At 43.7% G+C, this 17884-nt stretch overlaps 1 protein-coding gene across 1 annotated transcript; it reads right to left on the bottom strand.

Moving 5' to 3' along the window:
* Positions 1-25: 25 nt before the first annotated feature.
* On the bottom strand, positions 26-17881 carry LIAS (lipoic acid synthetase). Its single transcript, XM_081959022.1, has 11 exons — positions 17683-17881; positions 15005-15171; positions 12878-12971; positions 12145-12225; positions 10945-11101; positions 9374-9431; positions 9128-9256; positions 6567-6712; positions 4321-4391; positions 2859-2970; positions 26-1627 (listed from the first exon to the last, which is right to left on the bottom strand). The coding sequence occupies exons 1-11, from the start codon at positions 17761-17763 to the stop codon at positions 1575-1577; spliced, it is 1149 nt and encodes a 382-aa protein (XP_081815148.1). The 5' UTR covers positions 17764-17881; the 3' UTR covers positions 26-1574.
* Between the last annotated feature and the right edge of the window lie 3 nt (positions 17882-17884).

The raw sequence follows: 17884 nt of genomic DNA, 5'->3' as shown, positions 1-17884 counted from the left end.
ACGTGTTAACTATACAGCCATCATGTTTTTAAATATTTTTTTAACGGGACAACGCATCGGCTTTGAACTTCCAAGATTTTAGGGGTATTTTTGCAAGATTTCACAGACTTAAAACTTTAGCTTTGACAGATTGAAAGTAGAAGCAAGCAAGACATTTCCTATCCTATTGAATAGATAGTAACCTATTAATACCATGTAACATTATTCATGTTGGAAGTTTAAATTAAGACTTGTCTGGTATGGAAGTCTCCAGCAAAGGCAAAGGGATACTTTTTTCCATGAGTGAAATCAAGGCATTAATGAAATGACGGTTGAGGTACTTTGCATAAAAATAATGCTTATTCCAGAGAAGACCCAAAATAAGGAATTATTAATTCTGCTTTCTCTTCAATTGCTGATATGTTGACCATCACTTTCTTACCTTAGAAGCTAAGCAAAACACATTTCTTATTGTGGTTAAAAGCAGACTCGGGACTTCCAGGTATGGAATTGATCTGATTTTAGTATGTTACATTAAGCTGACTTATTGTAACCACGGTTTACCGAATAAATCCAAGTTGGTCGGGTACGTACCGTAAGCCAAGACCAAGCAAGCAAAGTATGGTTTTAAACACGCTGTGTGAACTGGGACACACAACATCCTTAAAATATCTGGGGAAATGTGTTTGTTTTGCAGAGTCTTGGGCATTACCAGTATCTTTTCACATCCTTATTATAAGACAGAAATCCGATTTTTTTTTCTGCAGTTTGTCCCAGTAAACTACGACACACAAAATAATGACCAAAGGATGCTTCCGTTTTTCGGTACCCACAGGAATAAACATAAAACTGGAATACCCATCACTGCAGTGGTATTGTGGCTTAATTCTCAAACACACTTGTACTGAATACAAATAAAACAGAAGTCCACTTTTTTCCTTGGATCAACTGCAAACAAATCTTCGAGGGACCGCTTTGTCTAACAGCCTCAAAATTAGCACATTGGTTCATTTTTGACTTAAGAGCCTCATTCATACCTTTTTTATAAAGCGGTCAGGGAAAAGATAATATTGCAGCCGAGCTCCAATCCAACAGTTTAATCACAAATATCATTTCCAATCCAACAGTTTAATTAAGAATATCATTTACGGTACAGATATGCTTCTAATCCTATTTAAGGCCAACGAGAAAAGTCATTTCATTGTATTTTATGCAAACGGGGATGATGACTGAGAATCGCTCGTGTGCTGAGTGTCATTGAAAAGACGTTTAGCGATGCGATGGGGACTAATAATGGAACAAACCATGATTATAGATGAGAGGGGAAAATGCATCTTATGATTCCTTAATGTATGTGTCTCATTCTACCTCTGTTTTTCTTGATGTGTCCGAACGTCACTTATTGGATAATGAGTGATATCTTTGTTTTGTACAATATCAGAACGTGTCAGGGTCCAGGAACAAATAAAATATTATGTAATCTTTTTTTTTTTATAAAGCAACAAAAGCTTTCCAATTTGTTTTCATTGCGTTTATCCGTGATGCTGCCATCTAGAACATAAGAGTGGAATTCTTTTTCTCGGTCTTAAGACGCATCAGATGTCCTTCTTCTTTCTCTTGTGGATTAAGTTTTTCAAGAAAAATTCACCTGTGCAAAACCCAAAACAAAAGCAAGACGTTTTAACCAAGCGGTAAAAATATTCCGTTGTCCATTTTTTGTCATTATTGCAGGAAAATACAAGAGAGCCATCAATTACGGCAAAGAATCTGAATATGAAATGGACCTTTTTGTGGGGGGGGGAAATCAAAAATTCAAGAGCAACTAATAGCTTCTGTGCTATTTGGTGCTCCTAAAGTTTCAGCATAGTCAAAAAAGCAAAAGAGATTTCAAAAAATTATCATCCTTTGGTTTTTAAAGCTGAATACTACCCAAAACCTTCCCAGTGACTCAGAAATTAGTTATTGTACCTAACAGGACGCTTCAAACATGTTAACAGCTCTGAAATAACATTTTTAAAGCTTCTCAAATATTGCTGTCGTTCAACCAGAGCATATTCTGATTTTAAAGCGCACCTGTAAGAGAGCTTCCAGGTTACAACAAATGATGCAAATTACATAGCAATTTACATCTAAATTAATCCTGGCTGTAGTCTGCTGCACACTGGACTTCTAAAGTCTTCCTGAGGATCTAATGGATTAATAATTGAAGTGTTGGACCCGTTCAACCAGTTGGTGGAAATTTATATATATATAAATGGCTCTCTGTGTGTGTGTGTATGTTTCCAGCATAACTCTGGAACGCCTTGAGCAATTTCAACGAAACTTGGTACACAGATGACTTACTCTCTGGAAACAAATACTGTGGGGGTAACAACCCCAAACACCCCTCGGGGTGTGTTTTCTGTTAAGATACAGCCTGTTGTGCCTTAAAATGTCTTCTACCGTACTGCGTAAAATGGCTTCTACGGTGCAGCGCAGTTGCCATGGTAATGGCTTCACGTACTCCACAAAGGTAAGGGGGAAAATCCAGCATTAAAAATTATGTTTGGTCCAGACATTTCCCCCTATAAATAAATACCCGGTCAACGCCAGTTTATCAGCTAGTAAAATATAAATCCTGTACATTTGGGCTGCGTTTCTGTAGTAGTAGACAATCTTGTGTTCTAGTCCTGCCTCAGACACGGAAGCCAGCTAGGCTTCAGCCAGTCAGTCTCTCTTAAGCCCTGAGAAGGAAGCAATGGCAAATTGCCCAATTGAAGTGCAAATACAATTTACCAGTAATAATTTAATTAGCAATCCTTGAGCAACCTGTTGAGCTCTGGATACTGTGGCTGGGCTGAGTGACTCGCTTGTGGTCCTGCTAATCGGACAACTCGTACCTGCTTTGTAAGAAGAACGCACAAGAGGCCCACTAGCTGTGTAATGAAATCCGAGGTTGTTTCCAACTTTCTCCCAGTGTTTAAATTTCTCCGGAGCAACATATTCTTCCACCTAGGAAAAAAAATAATGATATTATAAAGGCAGTTGAGCTCTGGGCCATCTGAAAGTTGGGTAGTTTTCTAATTGCTTTCGCAAAAGCCCGTTTATACAGGGAGTCCTCCACTTACAACAGTTCATTTAATGAATGTTTGGAGTTGTGACATGGAAAAAAGTGACTTATGACCATTTTTCATACTTAACGACCGTTGCATTAACCCATGGTCATGCGATCGACATTCAGGCGCTTGACAACTGGCTGACGTGACACAGATTCACTTAGCAAAGTGTTACTAGTTTTAACAACTGAAGGGATTCACTTAACAACTGTGTCAAGGAAGGTCGTAAAACGGGGTAAAACTCACTTAGCAATAGAAATCTGGGGTTCAATTGTCGTAAGCCAAGGATTATCTGTACTTAATTTAGAACTATTTTAAGGGCAGAATCCTTCCTTTTCCTTGTGCAAAAGGGAAAGAACAAAAATGATCCTTTTGGAAACCTATTAAATTTCAAAACTGAGCAAATGTACAGGTTTAGAAACACTTTTTAATTTTGGACCCATTTTGGGTGGTGGTGGTGGTAAGGAACTGCACGGCTTGCTGCTAACTGTCATGGTATGCAGAATGTTTAAATTTGAACTACTCTGAAATCGAACCATCTTGTTACAAGCCCTCCCTTAAATGTGGGGGAAAAAATGACTTCAAAGATTGAAAAAAGGAAGGTTTTGAGCATTTTTCAAACATTCAAAAAGGTCTTTTGGGACACTCCGAGCGTATTTTGATTGTGGAATACTTTCCAAAGTGCTCCAATCCCCCGTTTTGGGCTTCGGATGGGATGTTACGAACCAAACATCTGGATCTCCATTCAAAATGTTTATTGCCAGCAAAAAAATACAATTTAATATTAGTCCAGATATAACAGGTTTTAGAGTATCGGAAGCAATGAACAGCCTTAAGACTTCCAATCTCTCTCTCTATAAAAATGGGTGTGTGTGCGTGCGTTCCATTAGAACTCTGGAACGCCTCGAGCAATTTCAACCAAACTTGGTACACAGATGACTTACTCTTTGGAAACAAATACTGTGGGGGTAAGGCACCCTTAAAACCCCTAGGAGTGTGTGTTCTGTTAAGATGCAGCCTGTTGTGCCTTAAAATGGCTTCTACTATACTGCCTAAAATGGCTTCTACTGTACAGCACAGTGGATTTGCCATGGTAACAGCTTCACAGTACTCCACAAGGAGGCTCCCTCTGGTAAGGGGGGAAAATCCAACGTTAGAAATTACTTTTGATCCAGACATTTCACCCCTATAAATGAATACCTGGGCAACGCCAGATTATCAGCTAGTTAGTTCTAAAATAAAATACCTTTAGATGCCGTTTTGTTGGCTGCATATACTGTCCCAAGGTCAAGCAATCCACATCAGCTTCACGTAATCCTATTTTTCGTTAAAAAAAATAAGATACTCTTAGTAAATGACAGAACCAGGATTTGGCATTTTTCTCCTATCTTGTTTAACAACAATTTTATCCAAATTTGCAAATGTGGGTAGTTATCGATGTACGTTCATAAACGAGTCCAAAATTTATATTGCCAAGACCTTTGCAAAGTGAATTTCCCCCCATTTTACAACCTTTCTTGCCGGAGTTGTTAAGTGAGTAACATGGTTGTTAAGTGAATCTGGCTTCCCCATTGACTCTGCTTGTCAGAAGGTCTCAAAACATGACCCCAGGATGTTGAAACCGTCATAAATATGAGTCAGTTGCCAGGCATCTGAATTTTGATCATGTGACCACGTGGATGCTACAACAGTCGTAAGTGTGAAAAACGGTCATACGTCACTATATTCAATGCCATTGTAACATTGAGTGGCCACTAAATAAACTGTGTGTCAGGTTTCCGAAAGATGCCCTAATTAATTCATGAGCCTTGAGCCAAGTTTCAATAGAAAACCAATTAGGAACACCATTTCGGCAATACCTCATTGCAGTCAGATCTATACTCATTTGCATTATGGCTGAACTTTACCCCGTTCCTTCCCTCCCCTCTGTCTGTGTCATAAATCACATTCGCCAACAAGGTGTACGCCTCACAAGCCTGCGGTAGTAATCTGAGATCCGGCTCGTCGAAGGTATATGTAGAATGCGCTCCCCCCACCCCCTGCTTTCCTCACCATGGGAACTTATAACAAATATGCCAATGTTTTATGTGTTGACACTGTTGTAAGTCAAGGACTACCTATACCAGGGGTGTCCAAACTTGGGAACTTTAAGACTTGTGGACTTCAACTCCCAGAATTCCCCAGCCAGCCATGGGGAATTGGCTGGGGAATTCTGGGAGTTGAAGTCCACAAGTCTTAAAGTTCCCAAGTTTGGACACCCCTGACCTATACCAAGATATAAGAAGGCTTCATACAAACGAAGGAAAATATAAAAAGTAAAGAAAAATGCAAAGAAGTGGTGTCGGGTTTCCTGCCGAGGCAGGGGGTTGGACTAGAAGACCTCCAAGGTCCCTTCCAACTCTGTTATTCTGTTCTGTTCTTTTCTGTTCAAAGAGAGAGAAAAACGAAAACGAAGCGAGATGTTAAAAAAAATAATCTAAGCCTTTTTGTTGTGTGAATCCTCTGCAGGCAGTCCTCGACTTACAACAGTTCATTTAGTGACCGTTCAAAGTTACCACGGCACTGAAAAAAGCAACTTATGACCTTTTTTCACACTTATGACCACTGCATCCTCCATGTGGTCACATGATCAAACCATTCAAATGCTTGGCAACTGGCTTGTACTTCTGACGGTTGCAGCGTCCTGAGGTCACATTTTGCGGCCTAACAAGCAAAGTTAACGGGGGAAGCTGGATTCCCTTAACCTGTGTTACCAACTTAACAAACGGCAGTGATTCACTTAACCCAGGGGTGTCCAAACTTGAGAACTTTAAGACTTGTGGACTTCAACTCACAAGTCTTAAAGTTCCCAAGTTTGGACACCCTGACTTAACCGCTGTGGCAAGGAAAGTTGTAAAATGAGGCAAAACGCCCTTAACACTTGTCTCATTTAACAACAGAATTTTGGGGCTCAATTGTGGGTCATTAAATTGAGGATTAGCTGTCTACATCATCCTCTTTTAACGAACCCTAATCCAGAGGTGGGTTCCTACCGGTTTGGCTGCCCGAACCAGTTCTATCGGCGGCACCGTAGGTGCTGCTATCTTGTTTTTGCTTCCGCGCAAGCGGGCGCCCAAAGCGCGTCCCTGAGCAAACCAGTAGTAGAAGAAGCCATAACCCACCCCTGCCGTAATCCCTTGCGGGGTGAAGTCTGGACAACAGAATGGAGCTAGCAGAGTGTTTACTGGCCGGATGACTTTCCTGTCACCAGTGCGGAGTTTTCTTCAGAAGATATATTCTCATTGTGCCCAGAGAGAGAAATATCTGCCTCTACCTAGGATTGAGTTCACATCCTCCTGATTGTGAGGTGAGAGCTGACAATCATTTCACCTCTCGGGGATTAGCTGTCTACGACGCAAATAAATAGGGGTGGAGCATGGAGTGCCCATTTGGAGTGGCCAACTTCACTTTTTTTTTTAACCCCTACGCTACTTATCCCTTCTCTCTACTTACTCTCCAGGGTGGCATGCAACTGTTCGTCCGTCTCCCCCAGGCCAAGCATGATCGACGTTTTAGAAATCACGTCAGGCTGAACTTCCTTGGCATGCTTCAAAATACGAACGGATTGCTCAAAGTTTGCCCGTGGATCGCGAACTTTGCTGCAAGAAAAAAGGCATGCGAAAGGTTTTAGACCAACGCGGGGTGGATCTTAGGTTTGTTGCAGCTCTGGCTAAGTTTGATCCCTACACTGAGACCGCAGAACATTAAGAACAGTGGTTCTTCAGCTTGCAACTTTCAGATGGGTGGACTTCAACTCCCAGAATTCTCCCAGCCCACTTTGGGATTTGCTGACAGGAGAGGTGCAAGAAGAAGAAGAAAAAATCACCCCATTTTTCAGAGTATAAGACGCACCTCCCCCCCTTAAAAAAGAGGGTGAAAATTTGGGTGTGTCTTATACACCGAATGTAGCCTCACCCACCAGAGGCCAAAAACGCGAGGCGTGGAGGCGGCAATGGTCTGTGGCAATCCCTGCAGCCTGGGACAGCTGATTGGGGGTATTCGGACAGTGTGATCCACCCGCCAATCAGCTGTTCTGAATCAGGCTGCAGTAAGTGCTGAAGCTGACCTGGCTGGTCAGAGTTTGCAGCAGCAATCACATTCAGAAATCACAATAACTGATTTAGCAGGATTCAAAATAATAATAATAATTATTATATACAATACATTACCAAAAGCAGGTTTTCCAAGGTAGCAGTCAATACAAGCAAAACACAAGCAGTTTCACTTTCAGTTCTAGGCTAAGCCAGGCTCCTTCCTGTCTCTTTGTTGCTCACCCAGCAAATACTGTTTCAGAGTCCAAATAGCCCCCATTGGCTGACTTAGTTGCTCTGCCTATTCATTGGCTGACTTTGTTCCCATGTGTCAGCTGAATACCAGGGATGCTGGTAGGCAGAGGCAGAATTTTCTTATTATTATTTTCCTCCCAAAAAACTAAGGTGCATCCTATATTCCGGAGCCAAGGGTAGGTTGCTGCTGGCATTACTGGCGGTTCGGGGTGTGCAAAAAAAAAATGCTCCATGCGCAAGCACATTTGCAAATGAAAAGGTTTGCGCATGCGCAAAACTTTTAAAAATGGGGAGAAAGTAAATTTTTGCAATGAAAATTGTTATCCGCAGGCACAGAACTGAAAAACAAGATGGTGCCACTGGAAGAGGAGGTGGTTATCAGGCATATTAAGGACTGAAATAAAATCAATACTATTCTATGTGCCGAAATTGTGACCTTTAAGTATGTCAAAATTGTGGTCTGCAGCACTGGCAGTTGCTTTGCCGGCAAGATGTCACAGGAAAAGAGGAAGCGTGTGCTTAAAGTGGATGTAAATATAACTCTGTTGTAACGTTGAGGTTAAAGGAATGGGAAACTGCCCCGTTGCTACGACAAGTTGGCAAAATCTTTATAATAATAAAATGCTGGACAGCGAATTGGGGTCAATTGGCCTCAAGCCGTCCTCTTTTGATTGCTTGTCCGATGGACCCTCATTGCAATGTTGTAAGGCTTTCGATGGGTCCTCATTGTAAGTGCTGTTGTGGTCTGTCGACCACCTGTCCCTCCAACAGCCGAATCAATGGAGAGGAGGAGGCGTGGGAGTTGGGGTCAGAATCAAGGCAATCCGAGAGCTCCGAGGGGGAAGAGGAAATGGAGGTGGCAGAGCCTCTTGGCTTCTAGGTGCTCGCTAGGATTTTTCGAAATGACCATCAGATCATTAGTATTTCTTATACATTAATTAACACGCTCTGATGCTAAGGAGTTCTACTCCCTCTCCCTACCCGAAAAGAACTCTGTTCCAACTGCCAGTTGCCTCACATTCCGTTACCTCAGTTCAAACTGACAGACATTCCACTCCTTCACTCAGGAGTGGTCTGGAGCTCCTTACAGTACTAAACATCGGTACCTCACCAAAATGTCTACGCCTTCCACTTATGGAACTGCTTCCGGACTCTAGGCGGTGGGAGCGATATTCCCTTATGCAAGAAACTAGATAGAAACTATCACAGTGCTGCGGCCACCACTGAGTCAACGAATTGAACCGGATTTTTCCTGCATTGCCCGATCACATAGTTTCGTCGCGAAGTACAGGTATCCAGCTTATACGGTTAAAGTGTAAAGGTTCCCCTTGCACATATGTGCCAGTCATTCCCGACTCTAGGGGGCAGTGCTCATCTCTGTTTCAAAGCCGTCTCCATGGTCGTGTGGCTGGTATGACTAAACACCGAAGGCGCACGGAATGCTGTTCCCTTCCCACCTATTTTTCTAATTGCATTTTTTATGTGCTTTCGAACGGCTAGGTTGGCAGAAGCTGGGACAAGTAATGGGAGCTCACTCCGCTACGCGGCGCTAGGGATTCAATCCGGCAAACTTTCTGATCGACAAGCTCAGCATCTTAGCCACTGAGCCACCGCTTCCCTTCTATCCAGCTAGTACTTATTGATAAATTAAAAATATATTAAGAAAAAACAAAACCAATGTCCCCTGGAACGAGGACATTCTCTGGCTGAAAGATCACCTCCCATCACCTCTGCAATTCGGGAACGGTCTCCACATTGTGGGCATAGACATCTAATCCAGACAAAGCCACTTTCTCCACCGCGCCGAGGTCCCCTCGGAAGTCAGGCGTCAAGCATTCCACCAGAATGTTGGGATTCCTGCAATGCAAGGAAGGTGTGTAAACTTGCGCAAGAGTCGGGAAAACCTCTTCAGGGAATCTCTTTTCAAAAACAGGGAAAAGTTTTTGCCTTCGGCGTATCCGTGTTTCCTCTTACCTTTCTTTTAAGTGAGAGACGGTCTTGGCAAAATGTTCTGCGCCTCCATCGGAAAGATCTGTAAAGGTTTTTTTTAAAAAGTTTTTTAAAAAATTGCCTTATATATAGTTACAGGTGTACATTCACATAGTTATTATTCTTATTTATCTTTATCACTTCTATGTATTTGCTTTTCCATATAAAAGGTTAAAATATACATTCTGGATTGCTTTCCTTACCATCCCATACCCCTATTTTGCATTATCATCACCCTATTTTTTTTCTTTTCTTTTCACCCTCCCTCCCTTCTCTTCCTTCCTTCCTCCTCTCCTTTCCCTTCCCTTCTTCCCTTGCCTCTCCCCTACTCCTATTTTCCTCTTCCTCCTCCTGCCCTCCCGCCTTCTCTTTCTATCCCTTCCCTCCTTTCTCTCCTTTCCTCTTTCTTCCTTCTTTCCCCTTTCCTTTCTTCTCCTCTCCTCCTCTCTTCCTTTCCTTTCCTGTTATTATGGCTATCTCTTTTCAACTCTGAACTGTAAAGATGGATGGATGGATAATCAGGAAAAGGTCAATAGAAGAAAAGCATAATCATAGGGTAAATATTAGTAAATATATATAAGAAGGTAGATCAGGAGATGGGAATGTGAAAGTAGACAGTTCAATAATATTATTAATTTTGAATCTAATCTAATGTTGGGAATTTAAAATGTTAATGATTGGGGAAGGGGAATTTGTGAGATATTTTTTGGGAAGAAGACTTAGGGCAGTGATGGTGAACCCTTTTGGCCATTTTTTGAGTAAAAATCTGCCTGAAACCGTGCCTAAAAACGGCGCTGAAATGGCCTGGAAAATATTCCAAAAATGCCCCCAGAACGGCCTAGAAAATGGCCCAAAAATGCCACAACATATGTTCTCTAACAAGAGACTCCCTTTTCTTTTTTGCATGTGTTTATGGACTCATTTCTAGAAATAGGGAAAATTAAAACAGCAAAGGAATAAATGGAAAATTGGAGAAATCCACTGAAGATATCCCAAAATTACCTATTTTGCCTAAAAGACACAGAAATACCTGTAACTTGCGGGAAAACATTGATTACATGCATTTTTTTTTTCACCTTTGTATTCACTCTCTGAGATTTTTGTATACAGGTGGTCCTTGATTTAACACCATTCATTGTTCCAAGTGACAACGGCACTAAAAAGTGAGCTATGACTGTTTTTCACACTTACGACGCTTCCAGCATCCCCATGGACATGGGATCAAAATTCAGACAACCTGACAACTGACTCGTATTTATGACGGTCGTAGTGTCCTGGGGTGTGTGTGTGTCATGCGATCCTCTTTTGCCACCTTCCGACAAGCAAAGTCAATGGGGAAGCCAGATTCACTTAACATCCGTGTGGCTGACTTAACCGCTGCAATGATTCACTTAACAACGGTGGCAAGGAAGATGTTTAAGTTTACATCTTTCGTAAACCGGGGAAAATTCTCTTAACAAATGTCTCACTTAACCAGAGCAATCCTGGGCTCAATTATGGTTGTAAATCGGCATAGTATTATTTTGTTTTCTCGCCGGCCAAGTAACACAACATACCATCCCTGTCTACAGAGGTCAGCACGACATAATCCAGTCCCCATTCTGCAATTGCTTTTGCGGTGTTATACGGTTCCTCGGGGTCCAACGGGGGAGGGTTTCTTGATGTCTTCACCGAGCAGAAGCGACAACCCCTCGTACACGTGTCCCCCATTAGCTAAAATAGAAAAGAGACGAGGGTTTTTTTTTCCCATCTAAAAAAACCCCGTTTTTTTCAAATTATTTGAACTGCCTGCGTGTCCGACTGCGAACGATGAAATACCTCCATACCGGATGGCATGGAGACCAGAGGTATCAGTCTCTGGATTCAAGAATGGGAAAGTGGCAAAGACAAATTTGGTAGTGGGGACCGTCAAAACTGGCAAGATGGGGCTTGGTGCTCCCTGAACTTGGTTACTGTCTTATAGACGTTTCGTTACCCATCTAAGTAACATGATCATTGCTAGAAGGATTTGGAGTTGGAGGAGGAGGAGAACATCTCTGGGGTCCTTGGTGCTCTCTGAGCTTGGTGGCTTTCTTGCGGAGATTTCATTATCCAACTAAGTAATATCATCAGTGCTAGAAGGGAGTGGGGCTTGTGGAGAGGAGGACTGTGGGTTCATTGGTGCTCTCTGATTGCTGTGGCTTTCTTGCAGACATTTCATGACCCAACTAGATAACATCATCAGTGCTAAGAGGGAGTGGGGTTTGTGGAGAGGAGGAGGAAGACTATGGGGTCCTTAGTTCTCTCTCAGCTTGGTGCTTTTCTTGCAGGCGTTTCATGACCCAACTAGGTAACATCATCAGTGCTAGAAGGGAGGGGGGGTTGTGGAGAGGAGGAGGAAGAGGACTGTGGGGTCATTGGTGCTCCCTGATCGCTGTGGCTTTCTTGCAGACATTTCATGACCCAACTAGGTAACATCATCAGTACAGAGGATGTCATCTTGTTTGGGTCAGGAAGCATCTGCAAGGAAACAGCCCACCTCAGAGAGCACCAATGACCCCACAGCTCAACAAAGAGCCCCCTCTGGGGCGGCCGATGGCACATTCCGAGGAGAACTCCCCCATCTGAACTGGGGGTGTGAAGTTGACCCATATACTAAAGGCTGTTTTGCAACGCTCCCTGCATTATGCAATAATATGGAAAGGGCGACTCTATGGTTTAAATCTGGGTCTTTCTGGATCTAATCCTTAATGTTGTGGCCCGCCAGATGAACTTACCATGATAGTGGCTGTAGCGGTAGCATATTCTCCTCCCCCCCAGCATTCTCCAATGTTTGGACACCTGGCCTCCTCACATACCTACGTATAAATTGAATTAGAAGATATATGTTGCTTATAGCAAAATATACCAAAGGAGAAAATAAGAAATGAAAACTTGGTGTACCGTTGACGGCGCAATTGAAGATATTGCTCATGCATTAAGAAAAAAATAACTATAAAGATGGAAAAGAATGGAAGGGAATAATTTGGCAGAAAGGGAAAACGAAACCATGATGTAAAATGGACTATGTAAAGAAGAGGATGTAAAAGAAAAGACACAGACAACGCTGCGTTTCTACAATATGTATAATTTGTATTAAAAAAGTAAAAAACCTTGAATTTAAAAGAAAAAAGTTAACCTAAACTGGAAATTTAAGGGAAACTTTTCATGAAGAATTTAAAATGGATTTTTCGCTTAAATGTCTGAAAAAGCTACTGCGGTTCTGTTATCTCCTTCACATTCGGCCCAATCACATATAGCAGGGGTGTCCAAACTTGGGAACTTTAAGACTTGTGGACTTCAACTCCCAGAATTCCCCAGCCAGCATGGCTGGCTGGGGAATTCTGGAAGTTGAAGTCCACAAGTCTTAAAATTCCCAAGTTTGGACACCCCTGACATATAGGAAGAAAAGGAGGAGAAAAATAAAAATTTCCAAACCGGAACAAGTGTTGGTACTGACACTATACCTACCGTATGTAGATTTAAATTGCGCAGCGTGTTCTTCAGTTTATTATAGTTTTTCCCAATGGGGATCTCGGTTTTCAACCAGGGAGGGAGCCGTAACCTAAAAATAAAAAGCTTGTTTTAGTTCGCCAATTATCTCTGTTTTAGAAATGTTTTTTGTCTTTCTGTATCAATCCTCTTCACATTCTCAAATTCTTCTTTAATTACACTTCAAACAAATCCATCCAGGAATGATGTGGAATTTTATGCCGGAAAGGGGGGGGGGGGGGGGGGCTGATGTTTTTTTATATAGGTAGTCCTCAATTGAGACAAAATTTCTGTTGTTAAGCGAGACATTTGATAAGTGCTTTTCGTCCCATTTTACAACCTTTCCTGCCACGGTTAAGTGAATCACTGCAGTTGTTAAAGTTTGGCTTCTCTTGTTAGGAGGTCACAAAAGATTGTTACATGAACCTGGGACTCTACAACTGTCATAAGTATGAGTCAACTCTCTGACTTTTGCTCATATGACCACTGGGCAGCTGCAATAGTTGTAAGGGTGTAAAACGGTCGGGTCACTTTTTTTTTCAATATAATACAATACAATAATAGAGTTGGAAGGGACCTTGGAGGTCTTCTAGTCCAACCCCCAGCCTAGGCAGGAAACCCTACACCGCTTCAGACAAATGGCTATACAACATCTTCTTAAAGACTTCCAGTGTTGGGGCATTCACAACTTCTGGAGGCAACTTCTGTTCCACTGATTAATTGTTCTCACTGTCAGGAAATTTCTCCTCAGTTCTAAGTTACTTCTCTCCTTGATTAGTTTCCACCCATTGCTTCTTGTTCTACCCTCAGGTGCCTTGGAGAATAGTTTGACTCCCTCTTCTTTGTGGCAACCCCTGAGATATTGGAACAATGCTATCATGTCTCCCCTGGTCCTTCTTTCTCTTAAGCTAAACATACCCAGTTCCTGCAACCGTTCTTCATATGTTTTAGTCTCCAGTCCCCTAATCCTCTTTGTTGCTCTTCTCTGCACTCTTTCTAGAGTCTCCACATCTTTTCTACATCGTGGCGACCAAAACTGGATTCAAATATTCCAAGTGTGGCCTTCCCAAGGCCTTATAAGGTGGTATTAACACTTCCAGTGATCTTGATTCTATCCCTCTGTTGATGCAGCCTAGAACTGTGTTGCCTTTTTTGGCAGCTGCTGCACACTGCTGGCTCATATTTCATTGTAGCTTCAAATGTTCACTAAATAAACTGTTGTAAGCCGAAGACAACAAAACAACAGAGAAGAATATAAAATACGTGATAGATTTCTTAAGGCTTCTACAGGTTTATGACACCCCATCCAATGGCACCATTTTATTATCTAGTAGCTGATAACTTGGCATTGCACAGGTATTCCTACATGTCAAAGCATTTGTCTGACAGGGAGCCATTGAGGGGGGCCTTTCTTCTTCCTATTCCCATGCCCATCATCCCTGCCCTCTCCCTTCCCCCTCGCATGGGCTCCTCTTTCCCGCCCTGTTTACCATCCTGGCACCTTCCCCCAAATCCATCAGGTGCTTCCCCACTGGAGGGCGAACGTCACGGCTGGCTTTCCAGAGGAAGCTGCGAAGGAACTGACATCACAAACAATTGCTGCTCTAGGACGCCGCGCTCGCTCTCCTTAACAGCCTAGGCTCTCCCTTCTCCCTCCCATGACATCACAAACGATTGCCACTCTAGGATGCCGCACTCTCTCTCCTTAACAGCCCAGGCATTCCAGAGTTTTGCTGGAACACACACACACACCTGGGATGTCTTACGAGCAGGGAAGGGTTGTAACCAAAAGTTTGGTGGAAATTGCTCGAGGCACTCCAGAGTTATGCTGGAACATACATACATACGAAAAAAAGAAGAAAGAAAAAGAAAGAAGTAAAAGAAAGGAAGGAAGGAGAGGAGGAGGAGAAAGGTTTTATTTCATTCTGCTAAAAGAGAACCGGGGAATGACGGCCCCTCTATGACGTGTGGACTTCAACTCCCAGAAGCCCACAAGTCATAAAAGGATCAACATTTCCCCAATCTCTGAGCCAAAAGATGAAACACCAACAGGCTAACGTGGGTTTGAATGGGTTACAAGAAACGAGACTGAATATTTCTCTGTACCTTTCTCCTTTTTGACGCTTTAAATTGCCTTTGTATTCTGCCCATTTGGTTTTGTCCGAAAGTTCCCCAGATATGAAATCTTTCAAATCGGGTCCCTCTTGAAAATGTCCCACCTGGGATTCTGGCAGCGTATTGGAGCTTGAAGTTCTCAGCTGGTTTCCAAACACCTGGGGTGGTGGTGGGGGGATATAGATAGATAGATATATAATTGCTTTGCAAATGTAATATGCAGGTAATCCTCGACTTATGACCACAATTGACCCCAAAAGATATGTTGCTGAGTGAAACAGTTGTTGTCATGCCCCCATCAGAGTCTGAATCTGAGGAGGAAGACAAGCCGGAACTGGAGCCGATGGAGATCAAACATGAACATGAGAGACGGAGCTCAGGCGATGAGCAAGAACCACCTCCTCCTGATCCAAGAGCACGGAGAGTGGAGAGAAGGTGAGAACAGCGCAGACTGACTCAACTACTCAGGAGGAGAGCACCCCTCCCCTCTTCACAAGGCACACCTAGGGACTGAGACTTAGGGAGATGCTGTGAGGAGGGGCATTTGTTGGGAACAAAACATGGAGGCTTTTGTGCCGTTGCCAATGTTGAACATTTCCTGTACTTCTTGCTTTATTTCTTGCTTCCTGGATTAACTGCCTTGTTCCTTTGCTTCCTGGACTCATTGGCTTATTCCCTTGCCCCACTGGATTTCCCGTTTTGCAGCCGTTGTGCTCACAGCGTTGTGCTGGGTTACTTGCAGCCAGAGGCTGCTGGAAGTGTGTGTGTGTGTGTGTGTGCGTGTGTGCATGTGATCATTTTGCTCTGGCACTTGCCAGAAACGTGGGAATAGTTGGGGGAAAGTTGGAGCAATAAAGGGTTAAGTGAGCTCTGCCCCACCTTACGGTTTTTCTTGCCACTTTAGTTAAGCGAATCACTACACTTGTTGAAGTAGTAACACCGTTGTGAAGCGAATCCGGCTTCCCCCTTGACTCGGCTTGTCAGAAGGCCGCAAAAGGGGATCACACAACCCAGGGACACTGCAACCGTCATAAATATGAACCAGTTGTCCAGCAGCTGAGGATAAAACACACGATCATGGGGATGCTGCAATGGTTATAAGCGATGTGGCCCACCAGTTGGCCACAACATGGCTGGAGCAGACCATGTTGGCTGGCAGCAGACTCGAACGATGAGAAGGTGGGGGAGGAACTTGAGCCAGTTCTGGAGCCTGGGGAAGCTTCGTTCACCGAAGGCGCATGGAACGCTGTTATCTTCCTACCAAAGTGATCCCTATTTTTCCCCTTGCATTTTTATATGCTTTCAAACTGCTAGGCTGGCAGAAGTAATGGGAGCTCCCTCTGCTACACAGCGCGAGGGATTCAAACCGCCAAACTGCTGACCTCTCTGATCAACAGGCTCAGTGTCTTAGCCACTGAGCCACCGTGTCCCTCTGTGAATAACAGAGGACAAGGAATCGACTCGGGAAGCAAAGCAAAGGTGGACGCTGAATGGCCCCTCCCTGGCTGGGGAATAAATAGAAGGAAAGGGGAGTGGTGGTCGTAGGAGACAACAGTTCGTATTTCTGGAGATTTTGCTCATTGTGTTCCGTGCATCAAAGACTGCTTGCCAGACTGAGGTTTATCTATTTCTCTGTTTGAACTGACTTAATTTGCAGTCTCCTGGCTGGGAGCTCACAACCTTGAATTATGATAACAAGCTGCTAAGGACTATTGATTCAGTTAACTTCTTGCAAGACTCTTGCCTGGACTTTCTCTTGGTGAATGCAGCTAATTCCCAAGGTGTAATTAAAGAGGGAGTTTTCTTTTGCAGGGAGTCCGTTTCTTGCTTCTGCGAAGGCTGGGTCAGAACAATAATGTCACTTTTTTCAGTGACAACTTTGAACGGTCGCTAAATGAACTGTTGTTAAATCAAGGACTACCTGTATAGCCTTTTTCAACACAGTAGCTTTAAGAAGAAAATTAGCTTGAAAAGCTTCCCTCAGATATTTAGAATTGATCCCACTGCTAGTTGTACCAAAATATTTCTTCTTTTCCTAGCAGCATGTCACGGGACAACAGATAGTCCTTGACTTACGATAGTTCATTTAGTGACCATTCAGAGTTACAATGGTACTGAAAAACTGTGGCCGGGTTTCACATTTACGACCTTTGTAACATCCTCCCGACCACGTGATCAACATTCAGAGGCTGCTTCATACTTATGACTGCTGTGGTGTCCCAAGGTCATGTGATCACCTTTTGCGACCTAATTGCAAGCAAAGTCCATGGGTAGGTTCACTTAACAACTGGATTACTAACATCAACTGCAGTGATTCACTTAACAACCGGGGCGAGGAAAAGAGGCAAAACGGGGCAAAACCCACTCGATAACGGAAACGTTGGGCTCAATTGTGGTTATAGGTCAAAGTCTACCTGTACTTAGCTTGCTAATGCCTGCTTGCATCGTTTTCCCCTGCCCTGGGATCTCCTGGTGGTGCCCCAGCCACCTGTAATCCAGATTAGATGCGATTACGCTTTCCAGATCAACCCAGGTCACCTCCTCGGTCCTGGTTTCCGCCGAGGGCGACCGGACGTCCCTTCCTACCTCGCAGGGACGTTGTGCGCCCAAGGATACCGGGGCAGCAGCCGCGAGACGGGGGAAACGGGGCAAACAGAGAGACCTCTCACCGGTTTGCCCTCCGCTACAAGCCTCGTGAGGCTCCTCGGGGCGAGGGAAGCGCAGGGGAGCCGGCTACCAAGCAGCCACATGTCGGTTGTCCTCCCAGCCCGGCCGCTGCCCCACCGACACCGTCCCCGGGGCCGAAGTCCCTCGATGGGCAACCTCGGCGCTCGGCTAGTTTCCCCTTTCCGCTCGGCGATCGATGGATCG

Source organism: Natrix helvetica (genome assembly GCF_964273705.1).
Source record: "Natrix helvetica genome assembly, chromosome: 7".
Lineage (NCBI taxonomy): Eukaryota > Metazoa > Chordata > Lepidosauria > Squamata > Natricidae > Natrix > Natrix helvetica.
This window is presented reverse-complemented; position numbering and strand designations above follow the sequence as displayed.

Coding starts and splice junctions, on each gene's coding strand:
- LIAS (XM_081959022.1), bottom strand. CDS start 17,763: ATGTGGCTGCTTGGTAGCCGGCTCCCCTGCGCTTCCCTCGCCCCGAGG. Junction 9,432..10,944: donor GACCTCTGTAGACAGGGATG/GTATGTTGTGTT, acceptor AAACCTTTACAG/ATCTTTCCGATGGAGGCGCA. Junction 1,628..2,858: donor GCGTTCTTCTTACAAAGCAG/GTACGAGTTGTC, acceptor GGTTTTGCACAG/GTGAATTTTTCTTGAAAAAC.